Source organism: Prionailurus viverrinus, chromosome A2 (genome assembly GCF_022837055.1).
Source record: "Prionailurus viverrinus isolate Anna chromosome A2, UM_Priviv_1.0, whole genome shotgun sequence".
NCBI classification, from domain to species: Eukaryota; Metazoa; Chordata; class Mammalia; order Carnivora; family Felidae; genus Prionailurus; species Prionailurus viverrinus.
In genome coordinates, this window is record NC_062562.1 from 109,767,252 (window position 1) to 109,787,455 (window position 20,204).

A 20,204-nucleotide genomic window follows, 5' to 3' on the forward strand; every position below is an offset into this window, starting at 1 on the left:
CAAAATTCCCCTAACAGATGATAGTAGTTTTTTCACAAGTCCTTTCTCAAACTTAGCTGCATGCTGGAATCACCTGGAAAACCTTAAAATCTGCTGATATCTGAGTTCTACCCCCAGAAAGTATGATGTAATTTGGATGCCAGCCCGGACATTGGGTCTTAAATTATCTCCTCCAGGTGATTATAATGGGCAGCAGACTTGGCATCCCAGGTGTATATACATATGATATTCTCATTACAACTCACTACAACTGGATTGTCATCCAACTTTTTAAATCATCCCTTTACTGAAAAGATTGTCTTTCTTTCTCTCTGTTACTGAAGAACTTTTTTTTTTCAAAACTTGAATGTGCCTTATCAAAGAAATCAATTATTCTGATACATAAATTCTAATTTTGGTATACGTGCACCTTTTTCATACATGTTAAAGGCAAGGACAACAACTTTTAGCAGTGTTTATTTTCCTTAAAAGAAACTGATGGAATTGAAGGTTAAATCACCTTCGGATTGCACAGATTAAACAAAAAGGTATTACATATTTCAGTTTTACAAAGCATCTTATTGATTTAAAAGGATCCATACTATTGATAAAGTTCATGATAAAACATATACATATATGGAGACTAAATAAAGGAGACTAAAATATTTATTTTACATATCTACATGTATTCTCATATTTCTAGATCAACCACAAATCATACAGGAAAATATTTAGGTACATGGAAAAGCTTCAAAACATAAAAAATTAACAGTTTGAAAAAAAATCACATGTGAAAGCTCATTAAATAATAACATTGACAAATAAATAGTTCATCAGTTTTACTTATTAGCTGCTGCCATGCATTTCTGGCATTCCATTGTAAGCAAGGGTCAGCATGCAGGGTATAATTTCATACTATGAGACTGTAAAAAGCTACAGGGCTTATTTTTGAAGTGAAATGTCACAATATCTTTCACTTTTTCAAAGGAGATCACTCATGGCTGCTAAACTTCCCATGAAAATTACCAAAAAAAAAAAAAAAAAGCACCTTTCTGAAGTGTTACTGTGAAGATTCATGGCAACAATTTTTTTTAACTCTTTAATTATGAAAGGGTTTTGCTGGGGATGGGGTGGGGTGGGGGATGGGCTGGGGAGTGGAGGATAACCAAGAAGCCCTTTTCTGCTTTAAAAAGTAATGATTCAGTGATGTATATAGTATCACCACTCTTTCGAGAACCATGGGGAATTAAAACTACAGGTTGCATGGAATTTAAATGCAAATTGCACTCAAGGATATGCATACATCTTGAAAAACTTGAAAAAGAAAAGCTATTCCCAGAGAAGGTCCTGATACTTAGGACAGCTTGGTGGGTTTGATCAAAGCACAAAGCATCTATTTTCAAGTAAGAAAATAGCAATGGCAGGCTTGAGTCTTCCAAGCAATCAGATCTGTAAAGCAGATGGTTACTAGCCAGTCTGGTGTCGAGAGTCTGAGTTCTAACTCAGGCTGTGCTTGCTGGATTTGCTGGCTCTTTTCCGCTCTCTGTGATGCTGGGCTGGCTTGGCAGGCGACATGCTCTCAAAGTTATGACTGGACTCATTGTGCTGCCGAGTGTACCTCTTGCACTTGCAGGCGGTGACCACTGTGATTTTGTAGGTGCGCGTGCTGCCATCTTGGCACTGAAGCTGGATTCTCTGGGTACGTGTTTTGTCATTGACACACCTCCATTCCTGGGAGCTCCTCCTGCTCCAGTACTTGGTTCCATAGCCTCCCCCTATCCAGTTGGGCAGCACCGGCAGGGGCAAGCACTCACCAGCACATACCAGCTCTTTCAGGGGGCTGATGCTGGTGCACTGGCCATCGGAGATGTATTTGGTGGAACGCAGCTCCCGGCAACCCACTTGAACTCGACCTACAGGAAACGGGAGAGCGTGCATTAAAGAGAAGAAGCAAATGAACGCTTCAAAAACAACAACAACAAAGGCATCTGCAATGGCAAAAACTGTATCCAAATGATAGCAAATTGTTAAATAGAAAGGGAACATCTATTTCATTTTCACAGTGCAAAAATCTGCCTGGATGAGTGTAGAGATAACTCCCGTGAAAATGATCAGTTCATATGGCTGTACATTTTTGAAATAAAATGAACCAGGCCTGATTTTTGTTTTCATGGATAACATTAATTAATTGTTTACTGAAGTGTTTGAAAATCCCATTGTTTTTTAGTGTTACTCCCCAGTAAGGGTTAAACAGTTCTTACACTTGTGTAAATATTCCTTCTTCAGTGAGCTAAGAGACTATAATGTTCTTTTTCTCACAGGTCATATCAGTTAATATCTGCAAGTGCTTTTAATTAGGTTTTTAAAAAAAATCTCCTGGGAAAATGTGAAAAGTATTTAAATATTGTGTACAATGTGTATGCTCTCTCTATATTTTGTTTCAATTATAAAATTCAGCTGCAGAGAATCATACATACATGTGTGTACAAAGTCTGACATTTTGCATATCAACCTTAATAACTACGTTTTAAACCTAAATTCCCAAGCTATCTTTTAAAAACAAATATTAAAATGTTTGAAAGGCAAAATGTCACTACAACTCAAAATTTGAAGAATATAAAAGCCCCTAAATCAGGAACGTATGGTTGCCATAACAACTTGGCTACATTTCCATGAATTTTATGGCAGAAAAATGCCTAACATGTCTGATTTACAACTGCAAAAGGAACCATGGTGTTCGTTTCCTGAAGGCTGGTCATGGCAAACTTTTTGTTTAGTTATTTGAATCTGTTAAGTATGTTCTCTAATCAGCTGTTTCTTGTTACATGCCTTATGCAATTAAAGCAAAAATTAATCTTGAAATGTTTGAGTGTTCCTTTCCATTGCTTTGTTGCCCAAACTTGAGGAAAATTGCCTGTAACAATCTCGAAAAGAAATCAAAGTTTGTTAACCAGAAAAAAAAAAATGTTTATAAGGATAGACTGCTGAAATTTAAAAAATAAAAATGCTAAGGACCGGTGAAGTAGTCTTGCCTTGAAGTGGAATCCTGAAGGCTAATTTGAAGTAGATCCTGAATGAGGAGTTGGACTTTGTCTCTCGGCCTCAGTAGCTCTGAGGTGGGAGACATAGCCTAAAGGGATGCAGTAGCTGTAAAACAATTTATGTAGACACACATACATCCGTATAGAGCGTAGGATGAAAGTGAAAGGGTAAACTAGCTGACTGGTCAGTGTGCTCTGCCTGTCTCATTCTGATTCCAGCTTCCCTTCCTGCATCTGCCTTAGGAATGCACCTGGAAAGAGCCGGAGATGGATTTGACTTGCCTAGCTTTTTGTTCCCCAAGTATATACCGATTTGGCATTTTTGCAGTGACAGTTCATTGACCATGAATACCCACCACATTGCTCAGTAATCTAATAATAATCAGATACCGCCTTTGTACATAAGAGCAACTATCCTCAAGAAAGTGAAAACACCTTGGTTTTCTTAGAAAGACACTAGTAGCCCTATTTGCTTGGACTTCTCAAAGGTCAAAATTACTTCTAGCAGTTGAATGGAATTGAGGTGGAGCAAAAGATTTGTGTAAGATTTCCCGTGCACTGTTTTTCTGTGTCTCTATGAAAACCTGTTTGTTAGCATGTGAACTTTTCTTGAAAGGAGTGAAGCAAAAGTTAGGAGAAGAAATTTGAATCCCTCTAAGTAATGTTTGATTAGTGTGTCAATTCAGCAAACAGAAAAGAAAACAAATACTCCCTGTACAAAATATTATTGTACTGCTATTATTTTAAATCTCTAAAGTTATAAAAGTTTCCCCACTCTTTCACAGAAGTATACAATTAGCCCAATTTGGATCTGGTTAATAAGTAATTATGTTGGAAAAATAGGATTCTCCAATATTTTTAGTTACATCTCTCTTTTACATTGGTCATCATCAAAACTTTCAACCATTTCACTAGACATATTTTAGAAATCCTTGTGAGCCATTTTTTTTTCCCGGAAAGCTTGTGATTTCCTATACATACTTTGGTTAGTCACATTTATGCACTTTACCACAATTGTACACGTCCTGAAATACACAGAAAACAACCCGAATGTACACTACGTAGAAGAACACTTTTTTAAAAACTCTCGTTTTGCATGATTTTTAAAAAAGCAACAGTTTAATTCCTAGAAACATTTTCTTTTTTGGATGTTTGATAGAACTTAAGTCCTCGCCTGCATTATCAAATCACTGTTTTAGTTACATTAACTTTGTAGGGAAGAATGCCAATCTACACATGCAGTAGATTACTCCCAGATTGTTTAGCAAAATATACATGGTTCAGGTTAGTTAGCAATGAAACATTCTATAGGAATGTGAGCTAATGCTACCAAAAGAGAAAAAAAAAACAAAATCCATGCAAGTAAAACACACTTACTGTTCCGATCCAGTCCAGTGTTACTGAAATGCCTGCCTCCATTTCTGGCTTGATTCATCGTGCTGTTGCTGCTGGGGTGTGCTGGAACAGGTTTAACCACATGTGAATAAAGGATTTCTGTGGCATCATTTTTAAAAGCCAAACAGCTTTTCATTAGGATGCATGCAAAGGGAATGAGATAGAAATGAATGGCAGGAGGAAGCATGGTGAGGAGAGGATTTGCTTGGCTGGAGAGCTGGTTAATTCCTTTCCCTCTGCTTCTGCACTGTAACTGTGAAATTCCTCTTCAAGGTTCCCTTTATATATCCAGTGAGGTTTGGCGTTCATTCAGGTGTAAAGTTGTATAGAGCTTCAGAGTGAAAACACAGAGAAGGGGTGGGATCCCTACATGACCCTGCAAAAGAATTTTACCAATAGAAGAGAAGACTACAGAAAAGGAGGAGCTTGGTATACAAATGGCCTGAAATTTCAGAGTTGCGCTTCATCAGTTGTCTGGGAGCTAAAGCAGCCAGGCACATTCTATAGCAACTCCAGACTATCTCCCTCTCTGCCATTTCCTTTCCTGAATCTAGTTCACATTCGGGTTTAATTTAAATGAAAATACACTGCTGTTCATTTGAAGAGATTTACATTCCCACAATTGTTCCGCACTCCCCCCAGATTTTAGAGTATTTAGGGTAGGGAGCGGGTTCTTCCCAGATAATAGGAAGGAGTTCGGGTGAGTTTTGCTAGACTTGCAGTAAGCACCTATTAAACATATTTTGTTTCTCAAGAAGCAAACCGATATATTTTTTTTCCTTTAAAGTATAAGGCATATGGAGCTAAAATCTGCCCCCTGGACACACTTAAATAATGCAGCTTTGATCTGCATGAACTGCTGCTCCGCTAGGTAAATTATTGCCAGGGGTTCTGTGTGGAGAATAATGAGCATAGCTCTTTCTGCAGTAAAGAAATACTATCAATTTTCATCTTAAAAATATGTCACAATTGTGAAAATTCATAGCATTTAGCATAAAAAAAAGCCATTCCTGACAGATCATTGTTTAGCAAATTCAAAATAATTTTTTCTAGGTTTTTCATTAGCTGCCCAACACATGTTCTATCTGTATTTACTAAGCATTTTGTTCATTGCTGCCTTTGACTCTGCTGCACACATAAGAAACATACTTTCCTGACTTTCTTTATCCACACCTGCAACAGATGTTCCATTAATATTACTTACCATTCTCCATTCTTTTAAAAAAAGTCACGAAATTTCCTCTGGTTTATGGGATATTTTGATTGGAATAATTACACACTCTGAGTCATCTTTTCAATTTTAGATCTATTTTTGCCTTCTGTGCGGTTACTGACATGACCTGATAGCATAGATATTTTGTATCTCTCCCCTTTATAAACTTGGGTCTGTTATAGCTGCTATTCCTATCTATCTACCTACCTACCTGCCCACCTACCTATGTATCTATTCAGCTATCTATCCATCTATCCATCTATGTTTCTCCAAATGGCACTATTGACACTTTGAAATAGATAATTCTTTATTATGGAGGGCTGTTCTGTGTATTTAGCAGCATACCTGGCTGGCTTCTCCACACTAGATGCCAGTACTATATCCCCACCCCCTCCATTATAACCAAAAATGTCTCCAGACTTTTCCAAATATCTCCTGCAGGCCAAAATCATCTATCTCTCTCAATATAAAAAGAAAGTAAAATTAAGAATAAAGACTAATTATTTAATAATACTAAGAAATTACTGAGCTTTTCAAGAAGGAAAGTATTATTATGGTTTTGTTTAGAATCAGCATCTACTTCTCTGTTAGAGGTATATGCTGAAATATTCTTAGACAAAATGATAGGATGTCTGGAATAAACTTCAAAAATAATTTGGGAGGAGGTTAGTTAGAGGTGTAGGTGGGGCAAGACTGGTCATGGGTTAAGGGTTCAAATGTTCAAAATTCTACATAATCAAAATTATAAAAACTAAAGTAAAAAAAATCAATTTAATGTGTATGTCTGCTTCATAACAATCAGATCTCTATCCTAAGGTTGTATGTAGTCATTTATTCTAACATCCTTCCTGAAAAACAATATATCAGTTTACTGTATGCACATGGAGATTATATACTAGGCATCCTCTTAAAATACTAACTGAAGAAGTTTTTATCCTGCTAATCAGAGTACTTGATATCAATTACATGAAGGATGTTACTATTAACCATTTACCAGTAGACCCAATGCCTAAATGAAGCAAGGGGGTCAAAAGAATCTCATCTCTTCACCATTACTCTGTTGTGTGTCTGTGTGTCACAGTAAAATAAGATATTTTAATTTGCAGTTTAATTCCTTTTTTCTGATTTTTTAAAGTTTATTTATTCATTTTGAGACAGAGAGAGAGAGACAGAGAGAGACAGAGCACTAATGGGGGAGGGATACAGAGAGAGGGAGACACAGAATACAAAGTAGGCTCACACTGTCAGCACAGAGCCTGACGCGGGGCTCAAACTCACAAACCATGAGATCATGACCTGAGCCGAAGTCAGATGCTTAACCAACGGAGACACCCAGGCTCCCCTTGCAGTTTAATTATTACGGCGGATTAATCAGATTGACCAAATTTATTTATAATTGTTAACTCTGTTTTGCACCTGGTATTCTGCAGACTCAGCCTTAGGATATTACCTCAGGGAGAAGCAAAATTGCCAGGATGAGGGCAATATGGTTGGTGCATGTGGACAGGAAAAATTTAGAGTTCTTAGATCCAATACATCATACAGGATCAAATTAGAAAACTACTTTGATAAAATAGAAATAATCACAAATTTGCTATTTAACAGTTCTTCTGAGCAGTTTAACAGTACTTCATTAAGAATAACCACAAACTCTAAGATTATGGGTATAAATGTTTGACATAATTGATTAAGAAAGTATTCCCCTGAACAAGCTATGTTCTTTCTCATCTCCAAAACTTCATATGCACATGGTTCTCCTTCTATTTGGAAAATCTCCCTCTATCACTTTCCTCATTCCCTTCCTCATTGGCTAATACATATCTTTCCTCCAAGACTCACTTTAGATAGAACTAGGAGTAAGGAAAGTTCCTTGCCCTCTACTTCCTCAAGTCTGGACTCAGCACCCCATCCATTGTATCAGAGTGGCCAATTGTCTGATGGCTTTGAAAGCCTTGTGATACAAGAATGATTTTTATCTTACGAATAATGTTCAATAAGTGGATAAATTATTTAAGAAATATAGAAAAACTGTCTTTTCACATATTCAAAAATTGGTTAATATTTATGGTAGGCAATCAGAAAGATGGCCCCTAATAACCTTCAACTCATGATATTCACACCCCTGAGGCAATCTGCTTCTCTTCAGTGTACATTGGACCTAGAGACTAACTTCTAATGAATATAATATCGTGATGAGATGTGAATTTCATGCTTAGGTTATACCAAAAGACTGTGACTTCTGTCTTGCTTACCTGCTGTAGCTCCCTCCACTTGCTTTGCTAGAAACCAGCTGCCATGTTATAAGTTTTCCTATGGAGCGTTGGCCCAAGTGGCAAGGAATGGATGTCTCTTGCCAACAAGGAAGGGGAGCCTTCCACTAAACAAACCATGAGGACCTGAATTCTATCAACAACCACATGGATAAGTTTGAAAGCAAATCTCATAGCCCATCTTTCACGTGAGGCCTGCAGCCCCAGCTTATACCTTGTGGCCTTATGAAAGACTTTAAGCCAGAGCCATCTCAGCAGCTATGAGATAGTAAATGTTGTTCTAACTAACGTTTGGGGTAATTTGTTACACATCCATAGATAATTAAGGCAATATTATCTGTTTGAAAATGAAGATACAGTAATTAAGCTATTAATTTTGTGAATAATGCTAGAACCTTGAAAGCATTAGATGTGGCACCATTCAATATGGTGGTTGGGCAACTTCTGTTTTTAGGCTTTGAAATCTATTTTCTGGTCCTCCATTGAGTCATCGATGTTGTTCTATTATTAATAATCAAATAATGGTATAGAATTACCACTATTACTCTGATGTGCAAAAGCTGGAATTTAAATGCTCTAATAGTATTGTTGATCATGTGACTCCTAGCACTGGAATCAGAAAATCTGAATTTGAATCTTATTTCTGGCATTTGTAATCTGTATGAACTGGTTATATTTCCTGAAACTAACTTAGTTGCTTCATGTGTAAAACATCACCGAACTTACCTATCTCAATAAGAAATTAAAAAAAAAAAATGAAAGTGTCTAGCACAAAACCAGGCCCAAAAGAAATGGAAAAAATAGTCATTGAATATGAGTTTAAAAGTCCTGTTTCTCATTAGAGTCTTTGAATTTAAAAATGATTTTTCAAAGATTAGAGAAGTCTCCAACAAACACAATTATTCAATTTAAGATGGAGAACAAAAGTTAAAAGGAAAGAGATTGTTTAGTTTGATTAAACACTAAAGAATGTGTAAATGTTCTTTCGTTAAAAATAATTAGACTGACCAATTGTTTTTTATCTCTGACAGGGGAAGAACCAGAATAAATATAAACAAAATATGTTTACTGAATGCAATAATGAGCTATATCTCATTCTCTATGGACTTAAACTATGTTCAGAGTGTTCCAATTAATAATAGAACTTGTGGCATTGACCACTGTTAGTTTAGAAGAGAAAGAAAGCTACTATAGAATCTTCATGCATAAAAATCCTTAAAAGAGGATGGATTAACATCTTTCATTCATTTCATGTCAATATGTGTCGAGTCCAGTATGTGTCAAAGACGCTGCAGTTCAGGGTCTGCAAAGCTGAATGAGGCACAGCGCTTACCCTCTTGCCTTTTCCCTAAAGCTCCTGTTTAGAATTCCACTAAAGGAATTCCCCTTAACTTGATCCTTCTGTAGGATTTTCTTCCTCCCTCACTACCGTTATTAGTTGTCTCTTTACTTTTATTTTGTTTAAATGTTTTTTTGGTTTTATTTGTAGAATAAATGTGTTTTTGTTGTTGTTATAAGCATCCCCAACACAGATAATATTAATTTACACAGTGCTGTTTATAAGGCGCTGTGTAGCCTGACACAAGACCCAAGTGGAAATTCAAAATCCAGTGGATACATCTCTAGATATAGTTCTCAATCTTGGCACTAGCGACATTCTGGGCCAGATCATTGTTATGGGACCTGTCCTGTGTATTGTAGGGGGTTTAGTGGCAACCCTGGGCTTTCTCCACCAGATGCCACTTGTACCTCCCTCACCCAGCTGTGAACAACAAAAATATCTTCTTCAGACATTGTCAAATGTCCCCGATGTGAAAAACGGTCCTGGGTTATAAACCACCAGCCTAGGCAAATTCTCCAGGAAACTTCCTAAAAATGCCAGCAAGCTGCTATTAAGGAAAACCTTATATGCAAGCTCTAGGGAACATGTCAAGACAGTAAGAAGAGGGCTTCTATATGGTTGTAAAAATTAGGGAGACTAGTAAGTTGTCCTTCTCACTGGCATTTGCTACCTTGCACAGTAAGAACTGATCTCTTCACCATACATTCAGCTCACACAAGTCCCTGAACTCAGTGTAAGCATGGTTGGTAGCATATTAAATATCCTGTCCCCAATAATGGGAGCTAGAATTCGTTTTGTTCCACACAACCCTGATAGTTCTTCTAAAACCGTATTTTAGGGGCACCTGGTAACTCAGTTGGTTAAGTGGCCGACTTCGGTTCAGGTGGTGATCTCACAGTCCATGGATTTGAGCCCCACATCCGGCTCTGTGCTGACAGCTCAGCCTGGAGCCTGCTTCAGATTCTGTGTCTCCATCTCTCTCTGCCCCTCCCCACTCATGCTCTCTCTCTTTCTCTCTCTCAAAAATAATTAAGCTTTAAAAATGGTCCTCAGACCTTGAATCAGAACCCCCTGAGGTAGAATCCAGGAACCTATGTTCTAACAACTCTCCCAGTCCTTGTTCTGCGCGCTAAGGTGTGAGATGCACGACAGTAGACTGCGCACATGCCCTGTCCCCATAGTCTCCACCGCAGTTACCTCATCTGTTTAACTAGGACTCTGCTCCAGACTCTTCCAGTTTGTACAGTCAGATGGAAGCCCTGCCCTAAAGCTCAACTCAGTTGGCCAAAACCCGAACCCATTTATTTTTCCTGTATTTATTTCTCCCTAGGGCCTGGATATTCTTGGTGTCTTCCAGTGACTGATTAATGCTTTGTTCCACAGAGAGGGACACAAAAATTACCACCTACGGTGATACCATTGCTCACTAGAAATTTTGGCAGCCATATCTGATTCTCACAGCTATCAATGTTGACCCAGATTTTGGCAAAATACTTTGATCATTGTGGTTTTGATTGTTGTCCACCAACCTCAGGAGCATTCCACAGCCAAGTCAGGCTCCTAGCCCCAGCAGCATGCAGTCTCGTTTCACTCTTTCCTGAGGAATCTCTTATTCAAGTACCAATGGGTTTCCTGGCCAAGCCTAAACCTATTAGGACCTTACCTCACCAGTAGTAGAGGCCTAACAGTCTGTAGTTCCTGGTATGTCAGAAAACTGGAGGACAAAAAGAACGTAGCAGAGAATCTGGCCCAATACCACTACAGCTTTTCTGGGAAATAAAGTTGCTGCAGAAACTTCCTAATTTCAATTCTGGTATGTTTTAATGAAGTAATTTGCTTCCAAGTTCTGTGTAGATGGGAGGTGTGGTGTAGGGGTCCCACAGCTACTTTGTAGCTGGAATGAAGGATATGTGCTAGGGAACATGGAAAACAATTGTGTCTACATTGATTGGAAAGGCAGATTGGAGCAGATCATTAACTACAGTCCTGCTTTGCAGGTTTAAAAGTTTGGAGATAATTTGGTAAACAGTGAAGAGTCACTGAAGGATGTGAATGTGAATATATGTGTTTGTTTTTTATTTTCACAAAGTAAAAACACCATGTAACTTACATACAGGTAAAGTGATAGAAAATTTCCAGTACCCCAAAGTTTCTCTCCTGTCCCCTTTCCTAGTAACCACTTTCTTTCTCCTCCCTAAAATAAAATTACTATTCTGATTTCTGACACCAGTTATTAATTTTGCCTGTTTTAGAATTTGATATAAGAATGACTTTTTTCATTGTTGTAAACTATTGAATTGCATTGACATCCACAATTCATTTATCCAGTCTAGATTGGATTGGTTCTAGCTTGTGGCTATTATGAATAAAGTTGTTATAAACATTCTAGTGCCTGTCTTTTGATGCATCTATAGATATATATTTTTGTTAAATATAAATCTAGTTGTGAAGTGAATGAAATAGAGAATTTGTATATTCAACTTTAGTAGATAATAACAAAGTTTTCCAAAGCAATCTCATTAAATGAAATGTTCACTCGCCCTGACAGATTATAAGCAGGGGAAGGTCAAGAGCACACGGTTTCAGAACACTGATTCTAGATGCAATGTGTGATATGGGTTAGGCAGAGTTACACTGCAACATAGGAAGGAGGCACATTATTTCGAGAACTCAGGTGAAAAAAAAAAATCCTGAACTTGAAAGAGAGAGGGAAGGCTAGGACAAAGATCAGAGACACTGAGAATAGGTTGGCAGTTGATTGGAAATGAAGGCAAAGGTGAAAATAAAGTTGTAAAGATGGGTGACTAGGGAAATGGTGGGGTCAGGGGAACCAGGCTGGAAGAGCTTAAAGTTTAATAATGAGTTTAGACTGCATTAGGATGTGGTTACGGTGCTGGTGGAAAACCAAGAGAAATTGTCTAAGAGACAGCTAGAATCAAAGTTCAAGAAATCTATCCAGCGAACGGTAGCAAATTTAGTCGGATGCTTTCTTAGAGTAGAACGCTAGAACTTGGTTTAGAAACCTTTTGTCAAGTAACACAAACACTTTCATTTACATACCTACTGTCATGTAATTCTGCCCCTAGATTTTTTAAACCTAATTCCCTACTTTCAGGAATTCTCAAGTAGTATAAACTACTGTATAGACATATTTGTATAAGCTTATAAAACTTATGCCCTGTGTTTTTTGCAAAACCATAAATAACAAACATCTCTCAACATCTCTTCTTTTTTTATTACCCAGATAGCAACTGGCTTAGTTCAAGTTTTCATTATTATTTGCCTGGGCTACTGTCATTAACTACTTAACTGATCTCTCATCTTACAGGCTCATCACCTTAAAATGCACTCTCCAGAAAAAGATACAGCAGGATCTTTTATTTATTAAAAAAAAAATTTAATGTTTATTTATTATTGAGAGACAGAGAGACACAGAGCGTGAGCATGGGAGGGGTAGAGAGAGGGGAGACACAGAATCTGAAGTAAGCTCCAGGCTCTGAGCTGTCAGCACAGAGTCTGACCTGGGGCTTGAACTCATGAACTGTGAGACCATGACCTAAGCCAAAGTTGGTCGCCTAACCAACTAAGCCACCCAGGTGCTCAACAGCAGGATCTTTTAAAAATGGATATCAGAGCATCTCATTTAAAAATGTTAGTCGAGGCGCTCCTGGGTGGCTCAATGGGTTAAGCGTCTGATTCTTGATGTGAGCTCAGGTCATGATCCCCATGCTCACAGCACACAGCACAGAGCCTGCTTGGGATTCTCTCTGGGCCCCTCCCTGGCTTGTGTGCTCTCTCTCTCTCTTTCTCTCGAGAAAAAAAAAGTTAGCCAGTTAGATCCTTTTACTTGCAGAACAAACATCTTCATGAGCCAGCTCTCCTCCTTCCTTTCCATTCCTTAGATTTATGTTTCTATAGTAGTTTCTCATGCTCACCATTCAATTTAATGCCTTTGTGCCTTTCATTCCTGCAAATCCTCTTTTCATTATTCAAAATTCTGTTCTTGGAAGCCTTTATTGAAAATATAGACTAAATTAACAAATGACGAAATACAAAGGAAAGGACAATTGGGGGAAAAGGAAGAATATTTGGGAGATTGAGGATTAGGTATTACAATTTAGAATAATATAAAGACATTTATTTTTTATTTTTTAGTATTTATTTTATTTATTTTTTTAATTTACATCCAAGTTAGCATATAGTGCAACAATGATTTCAGGAGTAGATTCCTCAGTTCCCCTTACCCATTTAGCCCATCCCCCTCCCACAAACCCTCCAGTCACCCTCTGTTTCTTCTCCATATTTAAGAATCTTTTATGTTTTTGTCCCCCTCCCTGTTTTTATATTATTTTTGCTTCCTTTCCCTTATGTTCATCTGTTTTGTATCTTAAAGTCCTCATATGACAAAGACATTTATTTTAATCTCAGTAAAATCAGGTGATTTACATTTCCAATCCTAATATACAGCACAATGTATTTAAGATCAGTAAAATTATTTAAAATATAATTATTAAAATAGAGAAAAGGATATATGCAGATTTTCAGCACAGAATATTTTATTTATGAACCTTGAAAGAGAATACTGTTTTATATTTTTAAATTTTCTAAACAAGTGTCCTTCTTAATGCTCTCATACGATTAACAAGAAAATTAAGCTGATTACTTCATAATTTTTAAGCTTATTATATTATGGAAAAGAGTTGCATCATCAGATTTCTACCTTTTTAAGAAATATGATTATAAAATTATGAAAAGGCTACATGCATGTTATAAACTGTGTCAATAGTTCATTAAGTAGGATAAAGTCACGTCTTCCCATTTCTCCTCCAACCCCACTACCCAGAAATAATCAGTTAGGAGTATCTTATGATGTTTTCCAACATTTTCTGTATTTATAAGCTAATTTAAATATGATATGCATATACATACACATATATATTTTTAACTTTTGTCATAAAGACAGGAACATGCTATACATAGGAGTTCTCAAATTACATTGAGTATTTAATGACCTATCTTGGACATTTTCCTGTATCAGAACATACAGGTTTGCCTCATTCTTTTCAACCTTAGCATTGGATGGGCTACATGGATCTTATATAAACTATCCATTAATTCTCTTCTGATAAAATATTTAGATTGTTTTTAGATGATCTCCTTTATATATGTTGCAGGATATTTGTTCTAGACAATCACTTAGCGTCCATTTTTTTCCTTTGCCTTCATCCAGGAAGTTGAGGAGGAGGTAGAATTGGGAGGGAAGGACTGGGGTTGGGTATATGTGCTTCATGAAAGACCAGAGGCCAAGCCCTACTCCCTGACAGTGTCCCAGACAGGTGGCTAATATTCAGAAAGGCACGATAACCACCTTCATTAAAGTTCCAGTAGGATATGTAATTCCAGAGCCTCTGTACTAGAGGCTAAAGTCTGGGATTGTGATGCCTCCTGCTTTGGTCTTCTTCTTCAAAATTACTTTGGCTATTCGGGGCCTTTTGTGGTTCCATATGAATTTTAGGATTGCTTGTTCTAGTTTCGAGAAGAATGCTGGTGCAATTTTGATTGGGATTGCACTGAATGTGTAGATAGCTTTGGGAGTATTGACATTTTAACAATATTTATTCTTCCAATCCATGAGCACGGAATGTTTTTCCATTTCTTTATAACTTCTTCAATTTCCTTCATAAGCTTTCTATAGTTTTCAGCATACAGATCTTTTACATCTTTGGTTAGGTTTAATCGTAGGTATTTTATGCTTCTTGGTGCAATTGTGAATGGGATCAATTTCTTTATTTGTCTTTCTGTTGCTTCATTATTAGTGTATAAGAATGCAACTGATTTCTGTACATTGATTTTGTATCCTGTGACTCTGCTGAATTCATGTATCAGTTCTAGCAGACTTTTGGTGGAGTCTATCGGGTTTTCCATGTATAATATCATGTCTTCTGCAAAAAGTGATAACTTGACTTCATCTTTGCCAATTTTGATGCCTTTGATTTCCTTTTGTTGTCTGATTGCTGATGCTAGAACTTCCAACACTATGTTAAACAACAGGGGTGAGAGTGGACATCCCTGTCGTGTTCCTGATCTCAGGGGAAAAGCTCTCAGTTTTTCCCCATTGAGGATGATGTTAGCTGTGGGCTTTTCATAAATGGCTTTTTTTTTTTTTTTTTAATTTTTTTTTTTTTTTCAACGTTTATTTATTTTTGGGACAGAGAGAGACAGAGCATGAACGGGGGAGGGGCAGTGAGAGAGGGAGACACAGAATCGGAAACAGGCTCCAGGCTCTGAGCCATCAGCCCAGAGCCCGACGCGGGGCTCAAACTCACGGACCGCGAGATCGTGACCTGGCTGAAGTCGGCGCTTAACCGACTGCGCCACCCAGGCGCCCCCATAAATGGCTTTTATGATGTTTAAGTATGTTCCTTCTATCCCAACTTTCTCGAGGGTTTTTATTAAGAAAGGATGCTGAATTTTGTCAAATGCTTTTTCTGCATCTATTGACAGGATCATATGGTTCTTATCTTTTCTTTTATTAACGTCATGTACCACATTGATTGATTTGCAAATGTTGAACCAACCCTGCAGCCCAGGAATGAATCCCACTTGATCATGGTGAATAATTCTTTTTATATGCTTTTGAATTCGATTTGCTAGTATCTTAGTGAGAATGTTTGCATCCATATTCATCAGGGATATAGCCTGTAGTTCTCTTTTTTTGCTGGGTCTCTGTCTTGTTTAGGAATCAAAGTAATGCTAGCTTCATAGAATGAGTCTGGAAGTTTTCCTTCCCTTTCTATTTTTTGGAACAGCTTGAGAAGGATAGGTATTATCTCTGCTTTAAATGCCTGGTAGAATTTCCCTGGGAAGCCATCTGGTCCTGGACTCTTATTTTTTGGGAGATTTTTGATAACTGATTCAATTTCTTCACTGGTTATGGGTCTGTTCAAGTTTTTTATTTCCTCCTGTTTCAGTTTTGGAAGTGTGTGGGTGCTTAGCAATTTGTCCATTTCTTCCAGGTTGTCCAGTTTGTTGGCATATAATTTTTCATAGTACTCCCTGATAATTGCTTATATTTCTGAGGGATTGGTTGTAATAATTCCATTTTCATTCATTATTTTATCTATTTGGGTCATCTCCCTTTTCTTTTTGAGAAGCCTGGCTAGAGGTTTACTAATTTTGTTTATTTTTTCAAAAAACCAACTCTTGGTTTCATTGATCTGCTCTACAGTTTTTTTAGATTTGATATTGTTTATTTCTGCTCTGATCTTTATTATTCCTCTTCTTCTGCTGGATTTGGGGTGTCTTTGCTGTTTTGTTTATTTCCTTTAGGTGTGCTGTTAGATTTTGTATTTGGGATTTTTCTTGTTTCTTGAGATAGGACTGGATTGCAATGTATTTTCCTCTCAGGACTGCCTTCGCTGCATCCCAAAGAGTTTGGATTGTTGTATTTTCATTTTCATTTGTTTCCATATATTTCTTAATTTCTTCTCTAATTGCCTGGTTGACCCATTCATTCTTTAGTAGGGTGTTCTTTAACCTCCATGCTTTTGGAGGTTTTCCAGACTTTTTCCTGTGGTTGATTTCAAGCTTCATAGCATTGTGGTCTGAAAGTATTCGTGGTATGATCTCAATTCTTTTATACTTATATAAAGGGCTGCTTTGTGACCCAGTATGTGATCTATCTTGGAGAAAGTTCCATGTGCACTCGAGAAGAAAGTATATTCTGTTGCTTTGGGATGCAGAGTTCTAAATATATCTGTCAACTCCATGTGATCCAATGTATCATTCAGGGCCCTTGTTTCTTTATTGATCCTGTGTCTAGATGATCTATCCATTGTTGTAAGTGGAGTGTTAAAGTCCCCTGCAATTACCACATTCTTATCAATAATTTTGCTTATGTTTGTGATTGTTTTATATATTTGGGGGCTCCCATATTTGGCGCATAGACATTTATAATTGTTAGCTCTTCCTGATGGATAGACCCTGTAATTATTATATAATGCCCTTCTTCATCTCTTGTTACAACCTTTAATTAATTAACTAATTAATTAGTTAATTAATTTATTTATTTTAATTTTTTTTAATGTCTATTTATTTTTGAAACAGAGAGAGACAGAACATGAACAGGGGAGGGTCAGAGAGAGAGGGAGACACAGAATCCGAAGCAGGCTCCAGGCTTTGAGCTGTGAGCACAGGGCGCGACGTGGGGCTCAAACTCACGGAGTGTGAGATCATGCCCTGAGCTGCAGTCAGACACTCAACTGACTGAGCCACCCAGGCACCCCTACAACCTTTAATTTAAAGTCTAGTTTGTCTGATATAAGTAGGGCTACTCCAGCTTTCTTGTGAGTTCCAGTAGCATGATAGATAGTTCTCCATCCCCTCACTTTCAATCTGAAGGTGTTCTCAGGTCTAAAATGAGTCTCTTGTAGACAGCAAACGTATGGGTCTTGTTTTTTATTCATTTTGATACCCTATGCCTTTTGGTTGGAGCATTTAGTCCATTTACACTCAGTGTTATTATAGAAAGATATGGGTTTAGAGTCATTGTGATGTCTGTAGGTTTCATGCTTGTAGTGATGTCTCTGGTACTTTGGGTCCTTGCAACATTTCACTCACAGAATCCCCCTTAGGATCTCTTGTAGGGCTGGTTTAGTGGTGATGAATTCCTTCAGTTTCTGTTTGTTTGGGAAGACCTTTATCTCTTCTTCTATTCTGAATGACAGACTTGCTGGATAAAGGATTCTCAGCTGCGTATTTTTTTCTGTTCATCACATTGAAGATTTCCTGCCATTCCTTTCTGGCCTGCCAAGTTCCAGTAGATAGGTCTGCCACTAGTCTTATTGGTCTCCCTTTATATGTTAGAGCATGTTTTTCCCTAGCTGCTTTCAGAATTTTCTCTTTATCCTTGTATTTTGCCAGTTTCATTAAGATATATCGTGCATAAAATCAAATCAAGTTATGTCTGAAGGGAGTTCTCTGTGCCTCTTGGATTTCAATGCCTTTTTCCTTCCCCAGATCAGGGAAGTTCTCAGCTATGATTTGTTCAAGTACACCTTCAGCCCCTTTCTCTCTCTCTTCCTCTTCTGGAATTCCTATTATACGGATATTGTTCCATTTCATTGCATCACCTAGTTCTCTAATTCTCCCCTCAAACTCCTGGATTTTTTTATCTCTCTTTTTCTCAGCTTCCACTTTTTCCATAATTTTACCTTCTAATTCACCTATTCTCTCCTCTGCCTCTTCAATCCAAGCTGTGGTTGCCTCCATTTTATTTTGTACCTCATTTATAGCATTTTTTATCTCCTCCTATTTCTTAGTTCCTTGATCTCTGTAGCAATAGATTCTCAGCTGTCCTCTATACTTTTTTCAAGTCCAGCAATTCATTTTATGACTATTATTCTAAATTCATGTTCCGTTATATTGCTTAAAACGTTAAACGTTTTTGATCAATTTGTTAGCTGTCTCTACTTCCTGGAGTTTCTTTTGAGGAGAATTCTTCTGTTTTGTCATTTTGGGTAGTCCCTGTGGTGGCTCCAAACTGTAGGGCACTCCCCTGTGCTGTCTGGAGTAACTTGTGTTGATGGGCGGGGCCGCAGTCAGATCTGATGTCTGCCCTCAGCCCACCGCTGGGGCCACAGTCAGACTGGTGTGTACGTTATCTTCCCCTCTCCCAGGGGCAGGACTCACTGTGGAGTGGTGTGGCCTCTGTCTGGGCTACTTGCACATTTCCAGGCTTGTGGTGCTGCTTTGATGGGATCTGGCATATTAGCCGGGGTGGATCCGCAAGGTGCACAGGGGCAGGAGGGGCAGGCTTAGCTCCCTTTGCCATCGGTGGTCCCCTGTGGGAGGGGTCCTGCAGCACCAGGAGGGAGGCAGGCAGACCCATTGGAGGGATGGATCCACAGAAACACAGTGTTGGGTGTTTGAGCGGTGCAAGCAAGTTCCGTGTGGGGAACTGGTTCCCTTTGGGATTTCAGCTGGGGGATGGGAGAGGGAGATGGCACTGCCCAGAGCCTTTGTTCCCTACCGAGCTGAGCTCTGTCTTCCAGGTATCAACCCTTCTCCCTCCCATTGTCCTCTCTCCCTCCCGCTCTCTGAGCAGAGCTGTTGGCTTATAACATTCCAGATGTTAAGTCCCACTGGCTGTCAGAACTCATGCAGTCCGGCCTCTCCACTTTTGCAAGTCAGACTCAGGGGCTCTGCCTTGCTGGGTGGGCTGCCCCTCCACCACCCTGGCTCCCTCCCACCAATCCCTGTAGTGCCCACCGCCTCTCCGCCCTTCCTACCCTCTTCCGTGGGCCTCTTGTCTATGCGTGGCTCCAGAGAGTCTGTTCGGCTAGTCTTCTGGCAGTTTTCTGGGTTATTTAGGCAGATGTGGGTGGAATCTAAGTGATCAGCAGGACCCAGTGAGCCCAGCATCCTCCTATGCCGCCATCTTCCCCCCCAAAAAATGTAATTCCATAGCCTCTGAACCTGAAGGGAATATGTAGCCTAGAAATGGGTATCCAGTAGGGAATGACTGCTGATGACCACCAGTGCCTAGAGGAACCTCCCCAGTGCCTTAGCCTTATGGAGAAAACTCTGCAAAGCCCTTGATGAGGGGCAAGGGAAGGAGTGAAAGGAAAATGAGGGCCAGGTTTTTAAATAAAATTGATTTAAAAATATAAAGAAATGCATACATGTATATATGCATTATATACATATGCATATGTATATACATACATATATATCACAATATATATATTTTCATATCTAAGCTTCTACACCAGAATTCATACCATCTTCATAAACATTTGCAATTTCCAAAACACCAAGTTATTTTATCTATCTTGATATTTTAAAGTTGCATGTCAATTTTCGAGACTTTTTATCCATAAGAAGATAGTTCTTTTACATTGATTAATGAAACAATCCCCACTTAAAATAGTGTTCCTTTATCTCGACATAGTTACATGTGGAAT

General features: G+C 38.3%; 1 protein-coding gene across 3 annotated transcripts in view; it reads right to left on the minus strand.

Moving 5' to 3' along the window:
• Window positions 1-705: 705 nt before the first annotated feature.
• SOSTDC1 (sclerostin domain containing 1) overlaps window positions 706-20,204 on the minus strand; it is a 66,715-nt gene continuing 47,216 nt past the window's right edge. For 2 of the 3 annotated variants that reach the window (XM_047849282.1, XM_047849281.1), the window contains exons 3-4: window positions 4,398-4,478; window positions 706-1,892 (exon numbers count right to left, since the gene is read on the minus strand). In XM_047849282.1, coding sequence (XP_047705238.1) covers window positions 1,477-1,892; window positions 4,398-4,478 — 497 coding nt within the window. In that variant the 3' untranslated portion in view covers window positions 706-1,476. Of the gene's footprint in view, window positions 1,893-4,397; window positions 4,733-20,204 lie in introns of those variants that run through there. The other variant, XM_047849280.1, reaches the window with a different exon arrangement.